This window comes from Dipodomys ordii, unplaced genomic scaffold (genome assembly GCF_000151885.1).
Source record: "Dipodomys ordii isolate 6190 unplaced genomic scaffold, Dord_2.0 Scaffold3, whole genome shotgun sequence".
Lineage (NCBI taxonomy): Eukaryota > Metazoa > Chordata > Mammalia > Rodentia > Heteromyidae > Dipodomys > Dipodomys ordii.
In genome coordinates this window covers 16,797,949-16,818,375 of record NW_012267219.1, presented here as the reverse complement: position 1 = coordinate 16,818,375, position 20,427 = coordinate 16,797,949, and the positions used below count along the sequence as shown (strand labels likewise).

At 35.2% G+C, this 20,427-nt stretch overlaps 1 protein-coding gene across 3 annotated transcripts in view; it reads right to left on the bottom strand.

The window, feature by feature from the left end:
* Window positions 1-20,427, bottom strand: part of Nav3 (neuron navigator 3) — a 287,020-nt gene that overhangs the window by 79,967 nt on the left and 186,626 nt on the right. For all 3 annotated transcript variants that reach the window (XM_013019548.1, XM_013019554.1, XM_013019559.1), the window contains exons 13-14: window positions 2,165-2,294; window positions 1,209-1,479 (exon numbers count right to left, since the gene is read on the bottom strand). In XM_013019548.1, the coding sequence (XP_012875002.1) occupies window positions 1,209-1,479; window positions 2,165-2,294 (401 nt within the window). The remainder of the gene's footprint in view (window positions 1-1,208; window positions 1,480-2,164; window positions 2,295-20,427) is intronic.

Here is a 20,427-nt window from a genome sequence, read left to right as displayed (position 1 = left end):
TAGCATCTCAAATGCCCAGCATGTAACCCATTAAATTAGTGTGATTGCTTTTGCCACTCAGATGTGTTGCTGAAATTCAGTTTCAGAGGTAACAAAAATATTGCAAACTTTTGTAAACAAGTCAGAATAAATGAAGGCTTACTATTTATTCATCAATCTGATCTTATTTCAGATGTCCTGAAAGGACCAATACCTACTAAGAAATCCACTAGGCCCAAAATATAAGGGTAGAGTCTTAAGAATGCCTAGATAATTGCGATTTTGTGGGAATATATGACCTGAAGAATGCTTAGATTATTATGATTTATAGGATTCTGGATAAAGTATTTGGAATTCAGATTACAAAGTTGTTTTATAATTAGTGAGGCATGGCTGCTAGCATCTATAATCCTAGCTACTTGGGAGCTGGAGATCAGACTAATCATGGTTTAAGGTCACCTCAGGTAAAAATATTTTAGAGATCCTACCTTAATCAATAAAGAACTGAGTGTAGTGGCAATTACCTATCATTCCTTGTATATATGGGAAATATAGTTAGTAGTATTATGGTTCAGGCCTGTCGGGGAATAAATGAGAGACCCTACTTGGAAAAATAATCAAAACGCAATGGGCTGGGGAATGACCAAAATAAAGCAACTGCCTGGCATGCACAAGGCCCTGAGTATAAACAGTAGTACTACAAATACAAGTGTAAAATATGGAGAAGAATTTGATTTAAAAAGAGAGCTGTTAACTGGGTGCCAGTGACTCGTGTCTTTAACCAGGCCTAATCAGGAAGTTGCCATATGAGGATTATGGTTCAAACCCAGACTGGGGAAGGAAAGTCTGTGACACTCTTCTCACCAATTAATCACCAAAAAAGCTATGCGTAGAGCTGTGGTTCAAGTGGTAGGGTACTAGCATTAAACCAAAAAAAAAAAAAAAAGCAAGCTCAGGGCCATGGTAGTGGAGCTGTGACTCAAGTGGTAGAGCACTCCCATGAGCTGAAGAGCTCAGGCAGGGACAGCTCCCAGGCCCAGAGTTCAAGACCTACAACTGACAAAAAAAAAGTTAAAATAAAAAGCTCAGGGCCAACACCTACAATCTGAATTCAAGCCCTAGGAATGGCTCAAGAGAGAGAGGATGGGGGAGAGTGAGAGAGCCCTGTCATTTGTGAAAACAAATCTTCAACAATATTTTGCAGAACAGATACCAAGCAACAGGCCTACCGGGAGTCTTGAGCGCACTTGTACCAGCTTTCTGCCTTGCTGGTGCTCCTCCTTGAGCAGACATGCCTCTTCTCCAGGAACCTGTCTGTGACATGGACAGGGAAGCCTTCTGCCCTGCCTTTTCAGGGTCTTCAGAAAGTACTGAGGATCCTCCTTTCCACTTGCCAGCTCCATCACCATGGCTTTCGAAATCCCCTTCTGTTTTCTTCAGCTCCTCAGGACCATCCCATGGCTCATCTGCTGTGGTGCGTTTCTCTGTATCTGTTTTTAACTGCACAGAAAGATAGTTCAGAAAACTTTATGATGCCCTGGAATGCACTTGCAGATAACTGGTTAAAATAAAAACCAAAACAGCAGCATTTATACTTCAAAGAGTGCCAGAGAGAATTCTATTTTTATCTATATCTTTATTTAAATGTCATTAATTTTAGACATGTAATTCTCACTTGCACATATTAGAGAATGTCAGGATAAATATGTGCAGAAATGCTAATTAAACACCCCAGAAAGAAAGGAATTTTCTGTCATGTACAACAAGGAAAACTAAAACATGATAAAACATAATTATTTAATGTCGATTCTTGACTTGCCATTCACATGAGACCTATTTCAATGTGAAATTAATAAAAGACAACTATTCAAGGCTGAGCAACCAAAATAATTGTTTGATTTTTAAACAAATGCACCAATATCAGAAGGAAAGGAATCGCAACTTTGGCCTTTCTGGTAAGATTATAAAGTAGAAATCTATATCTACATTTATATCTAATTTATCTATCTCTATCTCCCCATATATATTCTATACACAGAATGGACTGATATGAAAATTCTTGTAGCTGGTTAAGCAGTTATTTCAGATTAAGGGACTGCATTACAACTGTACAACGGTACTATAAAATAAGCAAGGGGAAGAAACCAGTGGCAGCACTGGAAAAAAGGAAGAGAATAGTCATCACCTGCGTGTTCTTCCTGGAAGGAACAGTGATGTTGGAGTATGAGCTGACAGAGGATGTGTTCAGGTCATCAGTACTGATGTTATCCAGGGTGTCACTCAGACCACTGCTCACTGAACTGCTGTCATCCCAGCTAAACGCAAGACATACAACAGCCATGAGACAAACTCAGGGTGTACAAGGCACGCCTCCTATCTGTCCACACAACATTGTTAGGCATCAGGAAGCCATATTTTCTCTTTTATTTGTTTCCTAATCCTAGGATGAAAATGTATGCTCTTTCTACTTTGGGAAAGCTTTATTTATGGAAATTGCATGCCTACCTGCGAATAATGTTACTTTTATGCAGAAAGAATAGCAATCAAGGCTCCAGAGGAACATGTGTGAAATGAATAAAAGCACGGAGAAAAATATTGTAGAGTATAAGCAGTAATGTGCCATTTGAGATTGTTTTTTCCCCCAAAGAAGCAACCTGAAATCACAGGCATATAAGGCTTAACGCATATAAGAATTCATCCTCGGTCCAAAAAATGCAATAGCTTTGCTTTAATCAGGAACCTGAAAGTCAGTCATTATTTTTTCCCACCCTAGCAATTACTTCCAAAAAGTCACCCAGCCTAAAATATTGAGGCTTAATTAAGGGGCTCTGTCCTTAAGACCATCTCTCACAATTCTGAATAACACAAACTAGTCTCTTATCTGGTTTTCCTGTTTTAGTATTTTCCTACTCAATGCAAATTCCCTTCCTAAATCTGGCTGAGAGATCAAAAATTCACATCTGGCCATAATTCTACCGAGCCTCTCATGTAAAGCTTTAGATGTGAAAATAAAGTGTACTTGCCGCACAGAAAGCACAAGGAAATACATTTATGGTATAAAACAAATATCTAAATTTCTGAACATATTTGTTCTTGACCTAGACAAGAATAAATACAACGCCTTTATCAATATTCATGTGCAGGCTAGCATGGACACCTTCATTTAGTCAGTGTGTTAAAGGATACAGAAATAATGCAGATACGTAGGGTAAACTAGCGAGAAAAGGAACTCTACTGTGCTGCCAAAGGCTTTACAACAGTCTTCTTGATCACTGATTGGTTCTCATCTATGATGACTTATTAACTATTTTTCACCTTTGTCAAATCAGTCCATGCACAATAGATACGGTTAATATCTATGGACAAAAGCCAAGTTTCATGAACTGAACATGGAGATGAAAAACTTTCTGCAAATAATCTATAGATTGAGAATATGTATCACGAAACCATAAGGAAAATAGTAGAAAGAAGTGGCAAGCGAGTTGGTATTTTTAGCTATTTTCTAAATCCAAAATAATCATGATGTCTTCAGATCATACCTGAAACCAATTGCTAAAGCAATTATCAAGAAAAACTGAAGTTATTGCTGTAGCATTAATAGCCAAATAATTATTTGGGTATTTTGCTTGAGTTGATGAGCTACATCATAATTAACGAGGATAAAGGCATATTACTAACTGAAAGAAGTGAATGTAGAAAGTTGACCTGCTCTATGTTTCCAACCTTATAATATTCTGGAAAAAATCAAATCATAAAGACAAAGCATCATTGGGTGACAGCTTTAGGAATGGTTGGTGTGCACAGGTGAAGGACAAAATATCTGCAGTCTAGTTAAACTATTCTCATGACTGTTGTGGCAGATAGCTATCTGTATAATAAAGAACACTGCTGGAAGCTATGAGTAATCAGAATTTGTCTACAAAGTTAACGACTGAAACAAAGGTTCCATGCTAGTGGAAGGTATTATTATAGGAGTGGTTTGGGGTCTAGAATAAGGGGTGACTGGAAATATCCTGTTGGTTAATTCTCCTGTAAATCCAAATATTCTTTATAAAATACAGCTGTTTTTTTTTTTTTGAAGAAGAGAAAAGCAGGATTTTCTAGATTGGATTCAGCCTTCTTTAGATTATGCACCAGATCTCTGACTCACCTTATGCATTATGTCTTAGAACTATGGTCTTTCCATCACCATCACCCTGTATAATAACCTTTCTCTTAGATCCAGTTATCCCTTCTGCATATGTGACTAAACTTCAGTACCTGTATGTCCCTGTTCTAGGATCTAGTCTGCTAGAAAGACTCTTTATACTTTCTGTTCTCAGGGAGAATTAGGCAGCTCTCTACCACATTGCCATAAAACTACATATCTACCTCTAAGACTGCATTTAACACAAGTATCCCATAAATCTATAAAAATGGAGCTAAGTAGGCCAATAGTCTATCTATTCCCTGAAGTCAGAGCACTTGTGTCACTTCTTAGAAATGAAATGTGTATTATTTTTAAATGAAATGTATGTTTAAATAGTGAATAAGTTCTTAGATTTTACTGGCATTTAGAAAAAGATATGGCTTGTTCTTAAATAAGGTTTAAGGAATAGCTAAAGAGTAATAGAGAATAATACATACTATATTCAAATAGTGAATTTAGACTGGATGGTAAAAATTCTAATGAGGAATTTTGAAGTGATGAAGTAACTATTGAAGTGACAAAGTAGACACCAATATTTCTAATAACAGTTTTGCCAATTAAATAACACACAAATAACCTAGGAACCTTCTATGCTGCTGCAACGCTTTCTGACTCTTCCACCTAATCTCCCTCACACTGAGGAACCTACTCCCTGCGTCTGAATCCTCGGGAGACACAACCAAATTATATACATACTATTCTAAGGACTGAATGCTAATAAGTTTAAGTTATTTAACGGCAGGTAATTCTTTGTGCTACATGGAAATCCAATTTTACATGAAAATTATATCCTTCTCATTTCAAAGGAGTGTTTTCATTTAACTTTCCTTTCTCTGGTTTCGAAGTTTTCCTATTTTATATATAATACCAGCGCTGGGACTTGAATTCAGCACCTGACTACTGTCCTTAAGCTTTTTTGCTCCTTTATACTATTAACTCCTATATTTGATTATATTATTTATACTATTTGTTCCTTTATACTATTAGCTTCTCTGACCACCTCCCCTTCACTTCCACATTCCTACTTTCCTCACTTAATAATCATTCCATAAATTCTATCTATCAGTAACTATGCAGTCTCATTCAGTGTGATAAATAAACTTAGTTTTTCTCCTGAAGAAATCAGCTTTTACTGGAAAGGACAACAATTTAACAATTTAAAATATAAAGTAGTAAGTGCTACTTTAATAGCGGTGAATATAAAATGTATCACTGAATAGAGTTAATATATCCTTGAAGAGTTGCAAATTTCTTCAGGATAGGTTTATCGTAACACTGATTCTAAAATAAAGGACTATATTAGACAGGACTATAAAAGGACTATATTAGAACTATATTAAACATTTCTACCTATAATATTTACTTTTGATTTTACATCTTCTTACAGTGTGAATCACTTGAAATACTTGACATTTATATTTATAGTTATAATATGCTACATGGTGTTGAAATGCATTTCTTAAGTGAATAAGGTAATTTTGCTTTTGAAAATATTAATTCTACTCAGTGAACAAGTTAGATCAAACGCAATAATAAATACGATTTGAGAAAACATGTTCAATATATTTCTAAGAAAACTTGAAGGAACAAATTTTGATTGATGACACAGCCTTCCTAATTTTAAACTTGTGTGACTTTTATCTCTGATGTTGTGGCTTCCAGAAGTCTTAATAACTAAAATGCAATTAATCCTGTTTATTATGGCATATTCAATTAAGTTGAAAAAACTTCAGAGAAAAAAGTTTTTAATGAAAAAAATTTTTAGCATAATTAGCTCTGAGTAATAGGTCTCAAGTCTCATCAAAAAATCTTCACATCCTTTCATTTTTAATTGCATTAAGATAAACTAAGAATCCTTGAGTATATTCTTCACAAAGGCTAACTCGAGCTCAGTCAAGTTACAGACCTAATTCTGCTAAATTTTTCTTAGCGTTCTATGACATATCCATAACTTATGAGTATGTTCATCCATGTAGCTTGCATTTCTACATTGCATTAGATTATATTTAGAATAAAGCTCTTAAAAATTCTTACATAAAGCTTTTTTATGTGGAGCTATTTCTTCGTTTAATAATGCCTCTGGGTATAACTGGGGGTTGTCATGTGGGGCTGATAGCAGAAAGTGCAAATTCCTTTCCAAAATTGCTATATAATTTTGCATTCTTAACACAAGAAATAAAAGTTCCAGTCTCCTCAACAGACTTTTCAATACTTCTTTTTTCTTGTAAAAAAAAAGTAAGACAGTTAGCCTTGCACCAACACCTCACACCTGTAATCCTAGCTACTCAGGAGGCTGAGATCTGAGGATCATGGTTCAAAGTCAGCCCAGGTAGAAAAATCCCTATGAGACTCTTGTCTCCAATTAACAACTCAAAAACTGAAAGTGTCACTGTGGTTCAAAGTGGTAGAGCATTATCCTTGAGCAAAAGAAGTCAGGGACAGTGCTGAGACTCTGAGTTCAAGCCCCCAAACCCATAAAAAAAGACATTTATAATTTTTATGGGGTCAAATAATTGTGAGTAGTTCCTCAAACAATTAAATATAGAACTTCCATAGACCTAATTCTGCTACGTCTAGATGTGTCCATAAGAATCAAGGTCAGCATATAATAGAGATAACTGTGTAGTAATAATTGTTATGGAACCATCATTAATAGTCAAATTATCAGCATAGTGGCCCCTCAATGGATGAATGGATAAAGAAAACATAGTCTACATATGCAATGGAAATTTACTTAACAATTAAGAAGAATTAAATTATGTCAGTCGAGGAAAATGGGTAGAATCGGAGATCACCACACTAAGTAAAATAAGCTAGCCCCCCCCACACACACAGACAATTATTGTGTATTTTATCTCATTTGAGAAAGCTAAAATGCCTACTACTGTATTTCTAGCAGCTAACATAAATCCTTGAACTCAAGAAGTATTCAATCAACAGCAGATTAATAAGCCATTCTGTAATGGCCACCTGCACACTGGACCTTTTTTCCTGACAGCAATCACCTAATTGGAGTCTGAATTACCAATCATGAATAGGATATTATGCAGTACATTAGATTTCTAAATTTTATTTCAACTTGTGGCTGAGTTCTCTAGACAGCACTTTGGTTCATGGGACAGATCTGGAGTGAGGCTCTAATTCCTTACCCCACCCATTCTCATTTGAGTCCTTAATTGCAGTCTGTATATATTAGTTTCATTTTTAAACACCTCAATTGGATTTAAAATGGTAAAGTATATTCAACACTTTCCTATATGATTTAAACACATTTTGAAATCAAGTAAATTATCAATACCAGGATTTAAGACCTAGGAATAGTTTCCAAATATATAGGCTGATATACTAGATGTATTTAGAAACAGTCATATGGTTATATGAAAGCAGAAATATACAATTATTTCATTTAATTTGCAAGTATTTATTATTATTAGTGTGTGTGTGTGTGTGTGTGTGTGTGTGTGTGTATGTGTGTGTGTGCTGGTCCTGGGTCTTGAACTCAGGGCCTGGGTACTCTTCCTGAGCTAGTATGCTAAAGTGTAGCACTCTACCAGGTGAACTACCGCTCCTCTTCCAACTTATTTTTAGTGTTTAATTGGAGAATTTTGCCTGTGATGATTCTGAACTGTGATTCACAGATTTCAGCCTCTTGAGTAGCAGGGATTACAGACATGAGACACTGGCAGCCTGGTACAAAATAAAAATTGTACAGATGCAAAAATCAAACTTCAGTTATCCATGACATCATTCCATACAAATTTCTAGTTATGTTACTTTCTGCAGAGGAAAAATGAGTAATATCTATACAGTAAACTGAAGGCATTATTTAAAACAATCCCATCACATTCTAAGGTGTGTTTTCTTTATGTCCCCCATTAAAATAATAAGAGCTGTATGTCTTTCAAATATAATTTAGACATATAACATGTGCAACAAAAATAAAAGTACTGAACATCAGTAGGGGAAATGTGGAGAATGAGTTTCAGTAGCAAAAATGTTAAATTAATTCTTTTTCTCTTGAAACTTAAGTGAATGGAAGCCCACATAGTGATTCATTATACTTTTCCTTTTAACAACAAACATAATACATTTCCTGTCAACCTTGAGCATAACAACCATTGAAGTGTAAATTTAGTATTATTTCAGGGTCACTGATAGAAAACAAGAGAATGTGATTTCAAGGAAGACTTATTCAGTATTTCCCTGGAAAAATATTTTGTTATCATGAAGAAAAACACAAAGTTATGAAAGAAGATTTTTGAACTGGCAAAACCCAAGTAAATAGTAATATTAATAGACAAAAATTTTAGATTAAATTTTTTTTTGGGGGGGTCCAGTTGTGGGGCCTGAACTCTGGGCCTGGGCACTGTCCCTCAGCTCTTCAGCTCAAGGCTACCGCTCTACCACTTGAGCCACAGCGCCACTTCAGGCTTTTTTCTTTTTGCTTATGTGGTGCTGAGGAATCGAACCCAGGGCCTCAGGCATGCAAGGAAAACGCTCTACCACTGAGCCAACTTCCCAGCCCCTAGGTTAAATATTTTTAACTTGTAAAATGTGTTATGATTTTTATTGTAAATATTCTCAGACTTTCAGCCTATTATTTCTTATTATCTGTCCAATCTGGTAGATTATTTAATCACTGACTTTCTGATACCTCATTTTACTAGTAGTGTGCTTCCATCCCCCTGGTTAATCTTTTCTCAGTCAGAGGACTATGATGGGAAGGTATTTATTCTCTCTATCTCAGTATTTACCTTGATTTTGTCAAATGCAGTTTCTAATGATTACTGATAAAGTCAATAAATGATTGAGTCTCGCATAGTCAAAAATGAAAGCCATCCTTGGTGATTTTCTTACTGGTTCTGATAATCAAGTATGCATGTCATTGTGAGTATGGTAAAAAAAAAAAATACAGGAAATGCCAGGAAATTAAAGGAGTGAGGGGCCCTACTTAGTTTGGATGAAAAAGCTGTTTCTTCACAATGATCATTAAAAATAGATAGGTAAAAGGTAGAGGCAAGACACCTGTGCAATACAGAGGGAAGAACAACTAACAAAAGTGGTCGAGCAAGTTCCAAAACAAAAACCAAGTAATTGAGAGGACGAGTGCTGTGGCAGTGGGCAAGACGGATCATGCTCATTTTGAGATTGAAAGGACAAGCAGGAACACCAACGCTTGCAAGATTTTATAGGCAGTGGAAACAAACTTGAGCTTCTTAAAACAGAAATCAAATAGTTTCATTTTCATGTTTTATTTATTTATTTATTTATTTTTGGTTGGCTTGTAGGGCTTGATCTCTGGGCCTGGGCTCTGTCTCTGAGCTCCTCAGCTCAAGGTTAATTGGAGATAATAGGGATACAGGTGGATCCATTGCAACAATGAGATGTACAAGTCGTTATGTGGAAAACGAACTTTACAACTTTGGTGGGGGGGGGGAGGAGGACTGGGTAGGGGGCAGAGGAAGGATGGGAAGTGATAGGCAGGGGAAACAAAGGAAGAGGCTACAATGCTTGATAAGAAATGTACTCATTATCTTGCCCATGTAATTGTAACCCCTCTGTACAGTATTTTCACAAAAAAATAAAAATAAATTTTGGAAAAATTAGAAAAAAAAAGTCCGAGTTGCTAGGATCATAATATAGCCATGTGATAAGCTGACACTAGACAAAGCTTTGCAGGTGATTGTATTTTCTCACTGCTTTTGCAAGTTGATATGAATTGCTAGTTTATCAAGAGTTGTATTCTTATAAAGTTTTCCCATTTAATTATTTTTAGTGCACACTTAGTGCTCCAAGTTTGTGAAATATTAATGGAAACTACATTAATATATCATAGATTTTGTGCAAAGAGAGTCATCCTTTTCATTTCCTTCTATTTTCTCTAGAAAACTAATGAACTTAAAGTATTCAATTATAGGATATTTAAATAGAAATAAACAACTAAATGAAAAGCTTTTTTTTTTGTAAGAGAAACCCCCAGGTACCTTGGTTAAATATAATAAGAAAAGTTCACTTAAAATGGATTTATGCAGTCAAGCAGTTTTTTCATATTTTAATGACATCTAAGACAAAGCACAAATACATTTAAAACTATATAACCTGAAATCAGAAGAGCAATAAAATAACGTTATTAAAATTTCATTTGAACACATTACTGGAACAATGCTCATAATAGTTGTGGTAATTTGTCTCAATGCTCACTGTAATGATGCAGTTTTATTACTGAAGAGTGCCAAGTTTAAGAGATTTTTTATTGTGCTAAGCCGAAAATATAACATAGAGCACGTGAATGTATACTTCAAGCCTCTATCATGGTCATTTATTATCTTTTATATTTTACATGGATTTCACCACCAGTATCTACTCATTCTTGAAAAGTAGGCAGTGCAGAAGGGTGAAAAGGGATAAGTAAATCATCTGTAATCCTGCCTACAAGTAAACATCATTAATATTTAATGATGAATGTCTGACCAGTCATTTCCTTGTTTCCTGGATATATTACACATATGTGCACATGCATACACACATATGCACACACACACGCATACACACACACACACAAACACAGAAATTGTCCTGGTTGAAACTTTCTGGATGATAACTTCTGCACATGGAATTTTCATTCACTTCATAATATAACAACATCTATTATCATTAATAATACAAGTTTTTCTAAATCATTAAACTATATAATCACCATACTCATATTGTTACATATTTTATCATTTCTTTTGAGTTCTATAAAATGTTTGTAATTTTATAACTGTTATTAACACTGCAACCACACATGCCTTAATATATAAATTTTATGATAATTTTCTTAGGATAAATGCTAAGAAAAAGAATTTCAATTTCATATAATTTGAATACTTGAAATATAGTAGATGTAGCTTCCCAATAAAGAGCACTTTTTTTTTTTTTTGGTTGGTCGTCGTGGGGCTTGACTCTGGGCTTGGGCTCTGTCCCTGTGCTCTTCAGCTCAAGGAGAGCACTCTACCATTTGAGCCACAGCGCCACTTCCGGTTTTCTGATGGTTTATTGGAGATAGGAGTCTCACGGTCTCTGCTGCCCGGGCTGGCTTTGAACCGCGATCCTCAGATCTCAGCCTCCTGAGTAGCTAGGATTACAGGTGTGAGCCACTGGCGCCCAGCTAAAATTTTGTTTTGTTTTTGTTTTTGGTCCGGCCTGGGCGCTGTCCCTCAGCTCTTCAGCTCAAGGCTAGTGCTCTACCACTTGAGCCACAGCGCCACTTCTGGCTTTTTTCTTTTTGTTTATGTGGTGCTGAGGAATTGAACCCAGGGCCTCAGGCATGCAAGGCAAGCGCTCTACCACTGAGCCAATTTCCCAGCAAGAGCAAATTTTTTTATTCTCCTGAAGGACATATAATAGTTCCAATATTAGAAATCTCAGAGTAGTTTCAAATAGAATGGTTTCTTTTCTTTTTTAAAAAAGGATGAAATTTTTTAAAATTTTATTTTTTTGTAAAGATGCTGTAGAGAGTGGTTACAGTTATGAGTAAAGCAATGAGTACATTTCTTAATGAGCATTGTTACCTCCTCCTTTGCTTTTTTTTTTTTTTAATGTACTGTGTGATTTTTTTGTTTCTTCCCCCTAGGGTATATCCCCTGCTGTCACTGTATTGATTTTGGTACCCTGCATCTTGTATATACACTTATCTAATTTGTAGAAGGAAAATGTTGAAACAAGGACACAGGATGACTGATTGAAACAATGATACTCACAAGACACTATGTTGGAATGGTTTCTTATAGTAAGTTGAAAAACTAACATTAGTTTCTAATTGTAGTATCAAGTTACATTTCTCAAACTATGAGACTGAGTGATCTTATGGCAGACCTATGTTCATCCCACAGTTTTCTATGTACTTTCTAGTGGAGTTTAAATAATGTTTACTATATTTTCACATATTAAGTATGTTTTCAATACTTTTCCAGGATACTTTCCATTTAGCTTTCTCCTAGAAAATGAATCTCACTTTCCCTTTCTTTCAGCTCTTATAATCCTTTTCAGAGTAATGTAAAAACTGTTTTTGCTAGTGAATTTCTTGGTGACCATTCACTGATATCTATTCGTTTCTATGGCAATACCATGTTGCTATAAATATGTTATTAATTTGGAGAAGATTTTTTAAGGACAGATTACAACTTTAAAATATGTACACATGGGGCTGAGAATGTGGCTTAGTGGTAGAGTACTTGCTTAGCATGTATGAAGCCCTGGGTTTGATTCCTCAGTACCAAATAAACAGAAGCAGGAAGTGGCGCTGTTGCTCAAGTGGTAGAGTGCCAGACTTGAGCAAAGAACCTCAGGGACAGTGCCTAGGTCCTGAGTTCAAGCCCCAGGACTGGTACAAGAGCACACACACACACATATATGTGTGTATGGATATAAATATATATATGCATTATATATAATTATTAACATTTATCAGATACCTCAAAATTATAAAAAAAACTATGAATTATTCTAAACACTGATGACCATGTATACTTTCATTTATTTACTACTTCACACATTTATAAATAGCCTAGTAAAAGAACTGAGAATATTGAAATCAGTAAAGCATTATAAAGGGATAACTTTGACATTAATTTATGAGCATCATTTTCACTTTTAAGAATTCACTGATTATTTTGCTGGCAGATGTCCATTTAGTCAGAGGTATTCTTTTTAATAGCAATCATAGTTATTAAGCCTCAGCTAAATTGTCTCTTCTTTCAAAACCTCTCTTTCCCATTTGAAATATTTTTGGCATTAGTTTCTTATTTCAGAACAATGGAAATGCCCAAATTACTGTAATTTCAAGGTTGAGTGAAAAGAGAAATACTGTATAGAAATAAAAGAACTGATATAAAGCTCACCAACTTAGCTACAGATCCTACTGTGAACAAGGATGAAAACAGAAATCTGTTTTTATTTTATCATGCTAGAGACAGTATGCATTCAAGCAATAAGAACAAAATATTTTTTTTATTTTTCACATAGAACTATTACTAATAATGAAGAAATATTTTGCACCAAGATATATAAAATGTCATAATACACATTGTAGCTACTTCAATTTTAAACATTCAGAATATTGCCATGGTAAAGAATATTACTTTAAAAAGCCATCCAAGTGAAGGAATATCTTCAGGACGAGGTGAAAGATAGTTCAGAATTAGACAGATACTTGTCAAAAATTATATCTCCCTGTTTCAGAACACAGATGGTATCAGTAACAATAAGATCTTGCAGCACAGACTGTTTGGCACAGTTTCAACATGGCTATTTATATTTTCAAGTAAAACAATGAGATGCTCTCTCCCTATAGTGTATGTATAGGAGGAAAGGAAAAATACAAGAAAAAACACTCAGCTCATCTTAATTGAGGAAAAGGATTCAACTAAAAGGTTAAGCTGATACCATGATTCTGGATTAGGCTATTGTTTTAATTTTCTGACATTTGACAGGTAGATCCTTGGCACTGATGTTTTCCCTAACTTATGACCAGGTCTAACACATGAGAAGCTGTTCCCCTATTTCTGAATCCTGTTTAGTGACTTCCATTTAATTTGGGCTTGCTATTAGGAGAGGATTCCTATTCACAGATTACTGTTGTAGTCTCTCATTTTAGGCAAGCACACTAGAGTTGGAGCACACAAAGAAGAAAGCAGAAGAAAGCAAACAAGAGGGGACACTGAGTCTGAGCACAGCCAGCAATGATAATAGAGGATAAATAGGAGCAGAAGAAGCACAGAACCTAAACAGAAGAGACAAGATAAACAATAACGAAACAGTAAACACAAAAAGACTTTGACAAACGGAGTATACATTCCTCTCAAATAGAGGATTTTATATCACTACAGAAGAAACCTATTTCTCTGGATTTAGGAAGAGTCAACTCTCAGAAAGGCTTGCCAGAAAGAAAGATGTAACTACTTGGAGAAAACTAGTTCTTCTTTTAGTAGCTCATGACAAGCCTTATGATGCAGGAAAACAAGGCTTGCTTACAGCATAAGGGAAGTTGGTTGAGTAGAATGGGACCTATACTATTAGGTGCTGACCTTAATGACTGAATTCTCTCTTTACCAAATACTGAATCTAATAACCATCCTGTCTTAGCTTCAGTATGTGAGTTACCAAATAGTCTTTACAGCCAAAAAATAAATAAAAATATGTGAATCAGAACATCAATTGTATCACTAGGATTTATACCAAACCTATGTCATTTCCTATAGTTCTGTATGTTTGGTTACGTCTAGAGTTACCACTAATCTGTGTAGCAAGTTTCTTTGTATGCAATGGGTCATCTCAGCCAAAGAATGGCAACATTTGGGGACCTTTGTATTATATGGAATATATACAGACTTTTCTTGTCATTATTGCCTAAACAATATAGTTTAGATCGTGTTTGTTGCATTCGCATTGTGTTAAGTGCTACAAACATAGAGATGATGCAAAGTATACAGGATAATGCACATGGTATATATGTGAATAGTAAACCATTGAAGTTATCCATGGGCTACATGGTCCTGGAGCCAATCCCTCACAGAGAAGTAAAGATGATGACAGTTGAGGGGATAAGGCTTGGAAAGACATTTCAACTGGACTAGCTACACATTCAGCTGTACACACATCTGCATCAGTGCACTACCTGTTCCTTCTGAGTACTACTAAACCACCTGACAAAGAAAATGCCATGAAGAGTCCCAACTTACATTCAGTCAGTATGCCCAATCAGATCTGCATCTCTTCATTCTTATGGCTATCAATCTTACCATTCCCCAGCAGACTAGGGCTGCAATAATCTCATTGGCATCATTGCGTCTCATCTGACTTCCCAATATATCCTTCAAACTTCCAGAATAAAACTAAGCACGGTGGCTCATGCCTGCAATCCTAGCTATTTGGGAGACAGAGATCATGAGACTGTGATTAAAGGCAAGTCCAAATACAAAAAAATGGCTGGGTATGATGGTATGTACCTGTTACTCCAGATAAAGGAGCAGCACAGTGACTGGGGACAGTAACATGTGAGTGTCATATTGAACTATGTTAGAAAGCATGAGAAGCAGGTGTATAGCTAGACTGTCCAGACATAAAGTAAGTCCCTACTTATAAATAACCAATGGAAAAAGTGCTGCAGATTTGGCTTACATGGTAGAATGGCTACCAACAAGTGTGTGACCCTGGGTTCAATCTCCACTTGTGTCAAAATGCCAGAATAAATTCAGAAAATCCTAGTATGGTACAAATAGTCACCCAGGTCTTTTTTCCCCTTTGACCTGGTTTAGTTTCCCATTGCTTCAGTGCAAAGGATCACAAGGAGCTGCTTCATGAGTCTTCAGTATATGTTGCAATTTCATGAATTTATGTAGCCCTTACGACATTTCTCTATAAACAGTTTTTTTTTCCTGGGTCAGTTTCTAGTTTTTAGCTATGTTTTCTCTCCTCTCAAAAACCTCCTTTAAACCCCCGTGTATCTGAAATGACCATTCTTCTCATGATGGTAAGCATCCAATTCAAATAGAATCCTCATCATAACACTTCCCTAACCAAACTGATCTTATTTTGCAAAATGTAAAATGTTATCTTTTCTTCCACTCCATATCTGATTGGTTAAGCACCTTCAAGTCAGATTTTTCTATTCTGTATGCATATAGAAGGCATAAAAAGACAGATGATTTAGTGTGTGTAACAGCAACGCTTAATTTGAATCTGTTTTAATTCACAGTCCAGAAAAGCAACAAGATAAACTAGGAACTCTTCCTGAATTTGCTTGCTCCCACAAAAGGAAATCTTAAATTTAGTCTGAGTTATGTAAACTTCTTGCTGAATGGCTCATCCTCACTCTTTATGATGAACTCAGAATTACTTCCATCTCCGCTTTCATATTCCAGGGATGTGCAGGTGCTTACTGGACTGGTGAAGGTTTAAAAAAATACAGTCATCTGGGATTTGACCAATGAAAAAATATTTCAAAAAGTAGACTTGGCTTGGCGAGATTTTCCAGGGCATTTAACCAAGAAAATAACTCGTAAGTACTAAGTGAATATCTTGAGCTGTGCTTTACCACAGGGAGAAAAAAAAGTATCTGTCACCTTCTGGTCCAAAATAGCTTAGAATTTGTCCTAAGATGCAAGGGGAGTATGAGCAAAATAGTGAACATTATAAAGACCAAAGTAAGAGTGAAATGGGGCTTATTTTCCTTTAGAAAAGCATTCCCATAACCAGATGAGAACTCAGGCTTAGAGATCAGAAATAAAGAGTCACCCTATTCCTGCCACTCCATCTTTCTGCCAGTTTCCACAGGTATCTTTTTAATATACATTTTTATTGTATAGATACCTTACAGAGGGGTTACAGTTACATGAGTAAGGTAATGAGTACATTTTCTATTGAACACTGTTACCCCCTCCTTTGTTTTTTTCCTATCATCCCCTTCCCTCTCCACCTCCCCAATTCCTCCCTCCCCCCAAAGTTGTAAAGTTCCTTTTCAAAATGGTGTCTTGTGCATCTCATTGTCTATTTGCAATGTAACTTAAAACAGCCCTTATAATAAATATAACCTTCCCAATAAACCAAAGAACTCAATGCAAAAGAAGTAGGAAAAGTCTGTGTCCTGATTGGTCTTGTATAAATTGGATCCTCCATGCTGTCTACAGCAGCTGCCTAGAGAAGCTTTGCTCAATGAATGAAGAATAAATTCTGTGAGGTAAAAACATTAAGAAAAACAAATGGAAATTTTCTATAGTTACTATGAATATAATTTGGAATACATGTTATTTTGGGTATAACTAAGCATGAGGATGATTCTCTGCAGTCCTTCAAGATTTTTAAATAAAAAGGAGAAACTAAAAACCTGGACAAGAAATGTTGTCATTAGCAGACGAATTATGCCCAGACGAATTATATTGCTTGTAGTCAATACGTGTTTTGATTTAAGGTTTTGGGCAGCTGAACATATAATGTGGAAATCAGTTCCTGAACATCTAATTTTCTACCATTTAAAACTGTCCATATTAAGCAGAGCTTCATACATTACCAAGATAGGGCCAATAATGCACCTTCAAGAAATCTTTTATAATCTTGTTCTAAAGCTGTTTAGATTTATAAAAATGAACTTATGGCTATTTATAAAAATGAACTTATGGCTATTACTCATTCAATTGAGTTTTTACCTTTTTAATATTCATGAACACTTCAAACAGAATCTCCATTATTTCACCATGTTAGTCATAGTGGTATTTAGAAAGATGATTGATTTTTAAATATAAACTGCACACCTTGGAATTGTATCTTTTTTTAATACCTTGCTTGAGTAAAAAAAAAAGTTAAAATTTGTAACTGTTTAGCTACATTCACACAATGACCAAAAATAGTTCTGATATTGTGAAATGCCATCCATCATTCACTTTATTGTTAGAGTTTGGGATGAAAGGAGAGATCCTTGGGAAGACTTCTATGGGATCTTCAAATCTTTCCGACTTTTATGTTTGCAGTCAGTGAATTTTAGAAATATGAAAGCAACTATTACAGTAGCTTTTAAAAATATCACTTCAAAGATAGGTCATAAAGACAGCAGAATGGTGTGTCAACCGCAGCCACATTTGCTATAGAGAAACTTTGAAAATAAATGTGGCAACAATTGTAAGCGTAACCTATAAAAGAAGTGCCCAGAAATCTCTCAGTAAAATAACTTACACTGTAGAAAGCTTTCATTAATGGTACCATGAACATCAGGGAAACAGTCCAGAGAATACATTAGGTATTTTGTATCACTCTACAATGTTGGAATAATTTGTGGTAAAATTCCTATTGTGAGCTCTAATAGACACCTATAGTCAATGTGGTCATTGTTAGTAGCAGAATTTAAATCCAAACAACCTTAAAGATTAAAGACTTGGATACATTTCTTACAACCTTCTAATTTTCCATCTCTAATATTATTCCATACACATTAATATGTAGTACTAGGGCCAAAGAAGTATTGTCATAGGTCATTTTCAAGTTTATCTCAATTTAATTAACTTTTTCGGAAGAAGAAGCTGCATGCAAAGGTCAGTATCCATCAGCTGATGCAGGCATGGTACAGATACAACAAAAGGATAAACGTAAATAGTAATTCTAATTTTGTAAACTGTGATAAAAACGAATTGATAAAAATAAAGCAAAAGAAGAAATGAAACTCAGATGGTACAGAGAAGAACAGAAAGAGCTTAAATACAATCTACGAAATATTAACTGAATACATACACAGTTAAAGCTGAGAAAAAAAAAGTGGAAGATGCCTGTCTGTCTGACACACAGGGCAAGGTTGATAAATAGTGCAATAAATCTACTGGTACAATGGATTTTTATTCTTTGACAGAAAGAAATTTGAAAAGACAATGACTGAACAAACTTTATGCTTTGACTTGCCATAACTTCATTGGTATTATGCCAATGGTTTGTGCTAGAATTTTAGAAACTATTATTTTTAGAAAAAACGATATTAATAACCCTCTTCCCAATGCTATATTACTTTACTACCACTAACATTGCTGTCATATTTTAAAAAAAAAACATAAAACTGAGTGTTAAATCCACTTAGGTTATCTCCCACAGGCTAAAACTACCTCTCATTTCTCCCTTGCATTGCAGTAAACTAGATTGTTACTTTGGTACCATCCAGATGCTTTGTGGTTCCTTCCTAATATTCAACTATCTTGCAAATTCTTCTACTCTCTACAAAGCAGAACACACATATGGACACCAATATAATCTTTAATCCTCCCTGAGGCTGTTGGTTTTCAGCTAGAAGTTTGATTTCTAGAATTAGCTTATACATGTGAAGGTCTGTTACAAAATTGGCTCTCAGAGAAGATTTATGTGTCTTGGCAGCTTAGCAAAGAAATCCTCGATTTCAGTGAGATCAACAGAACCATTTTTAGAAAATCACTGCCAGACCTGAAGCTAATTTTCTCTAATTCTACAACATCTGTAAGCCTCGTATGGAAGTCTAGGTTTTAATAAGCCCTGCAGCCTAACAAATGGATAAGGGATGCTTATAGAAAATAAACACAAAACATCATTTGACAGGGAAACCGCAAGATAACATAAAAGAGCAGTATGGGCTTACAGAGTTTAGAATGCACATTGTTTTATTGATGGCTTCTAAGGTTTTATAGCCTAATTCAAAAATAGTAAAAAGACTTATGGTAGTTTTTTTTTCTTTTAATGTTTTGAAAGGATGTCCAGTAAAACCACTAGATATGTCACCACAGATGCTGACATATCTCAATGGGAAGAAGTGAAAAATAGCAGAAAGGACAGAATAAGATACAACTGAATCTGGGACACAAGTGGGCTACAGAGATGCTGGCAGTGGAATAGATACATATTTCCAAGTCTTAAACTAGAGCCAACTTTCAAGGTTTCTTTCACTTATTACTTCAAAGTGAAATGGAATGGTTCATCGGCAACCATTATCCCCTTTATAAACCATGTTCATTTACTATCTGATGTCTCTTTGAAGGTAATCATTGAAGAGGTTTAAGGTAAAGAACATGAGCATAATATGAATTTTTTGTTCATAATTTCATTGTGACTAAAAAAATACTAGTAGCAATGTATGTGTATGCCATCAGCCATATTGTTTTGTAAGAACTGAGAATCTGGGTATAATAAATCCTAAAATAAGCTAGTACTCAGAGTGCTTCATGTAGTTTATAATTTAAACTAGCATTATTTTAACACTTTCATATAGCTGCCTACTAAGATATATCCCAAATACTCTTGCTATCAATAAGGTTTTGTTTTTTAAACCACTAGTAAATAAAGATCATATGCTTTAATGGCAGTCTGCAATTACAGCCAAGGTAAACAAAGCCAGAATCCATGTTTTCTTGTATGGAAGACTGATCGTAACAATAGTGTTTTCAAAATGAGTCAGGATTAGTCTGAACATTTTTCCAGGCATAATTTCATATAATATCTCATTCTATTGCTACTATTCTGTGAAGAAAGAAACAGGCTTGCAACCAAACTTGAAGTAACTTACTCAATCTCTCCCAACAGTTAAAGGTGGATGAACAAAAAGGCAAATCCAGTTCTTTATTCCTGAGCTTAAGATTTACATAAGGTGGATGAACAAAAAAAAAGGCAAATACAGTTCTTGTATCCTGAGATTAAGGTTTACATTTCTATATCATCTCAGCTCTTTAGAGATTTCTGTAACTTGGCACTCACTGCTGAATGAGTCATAATACTTAGTA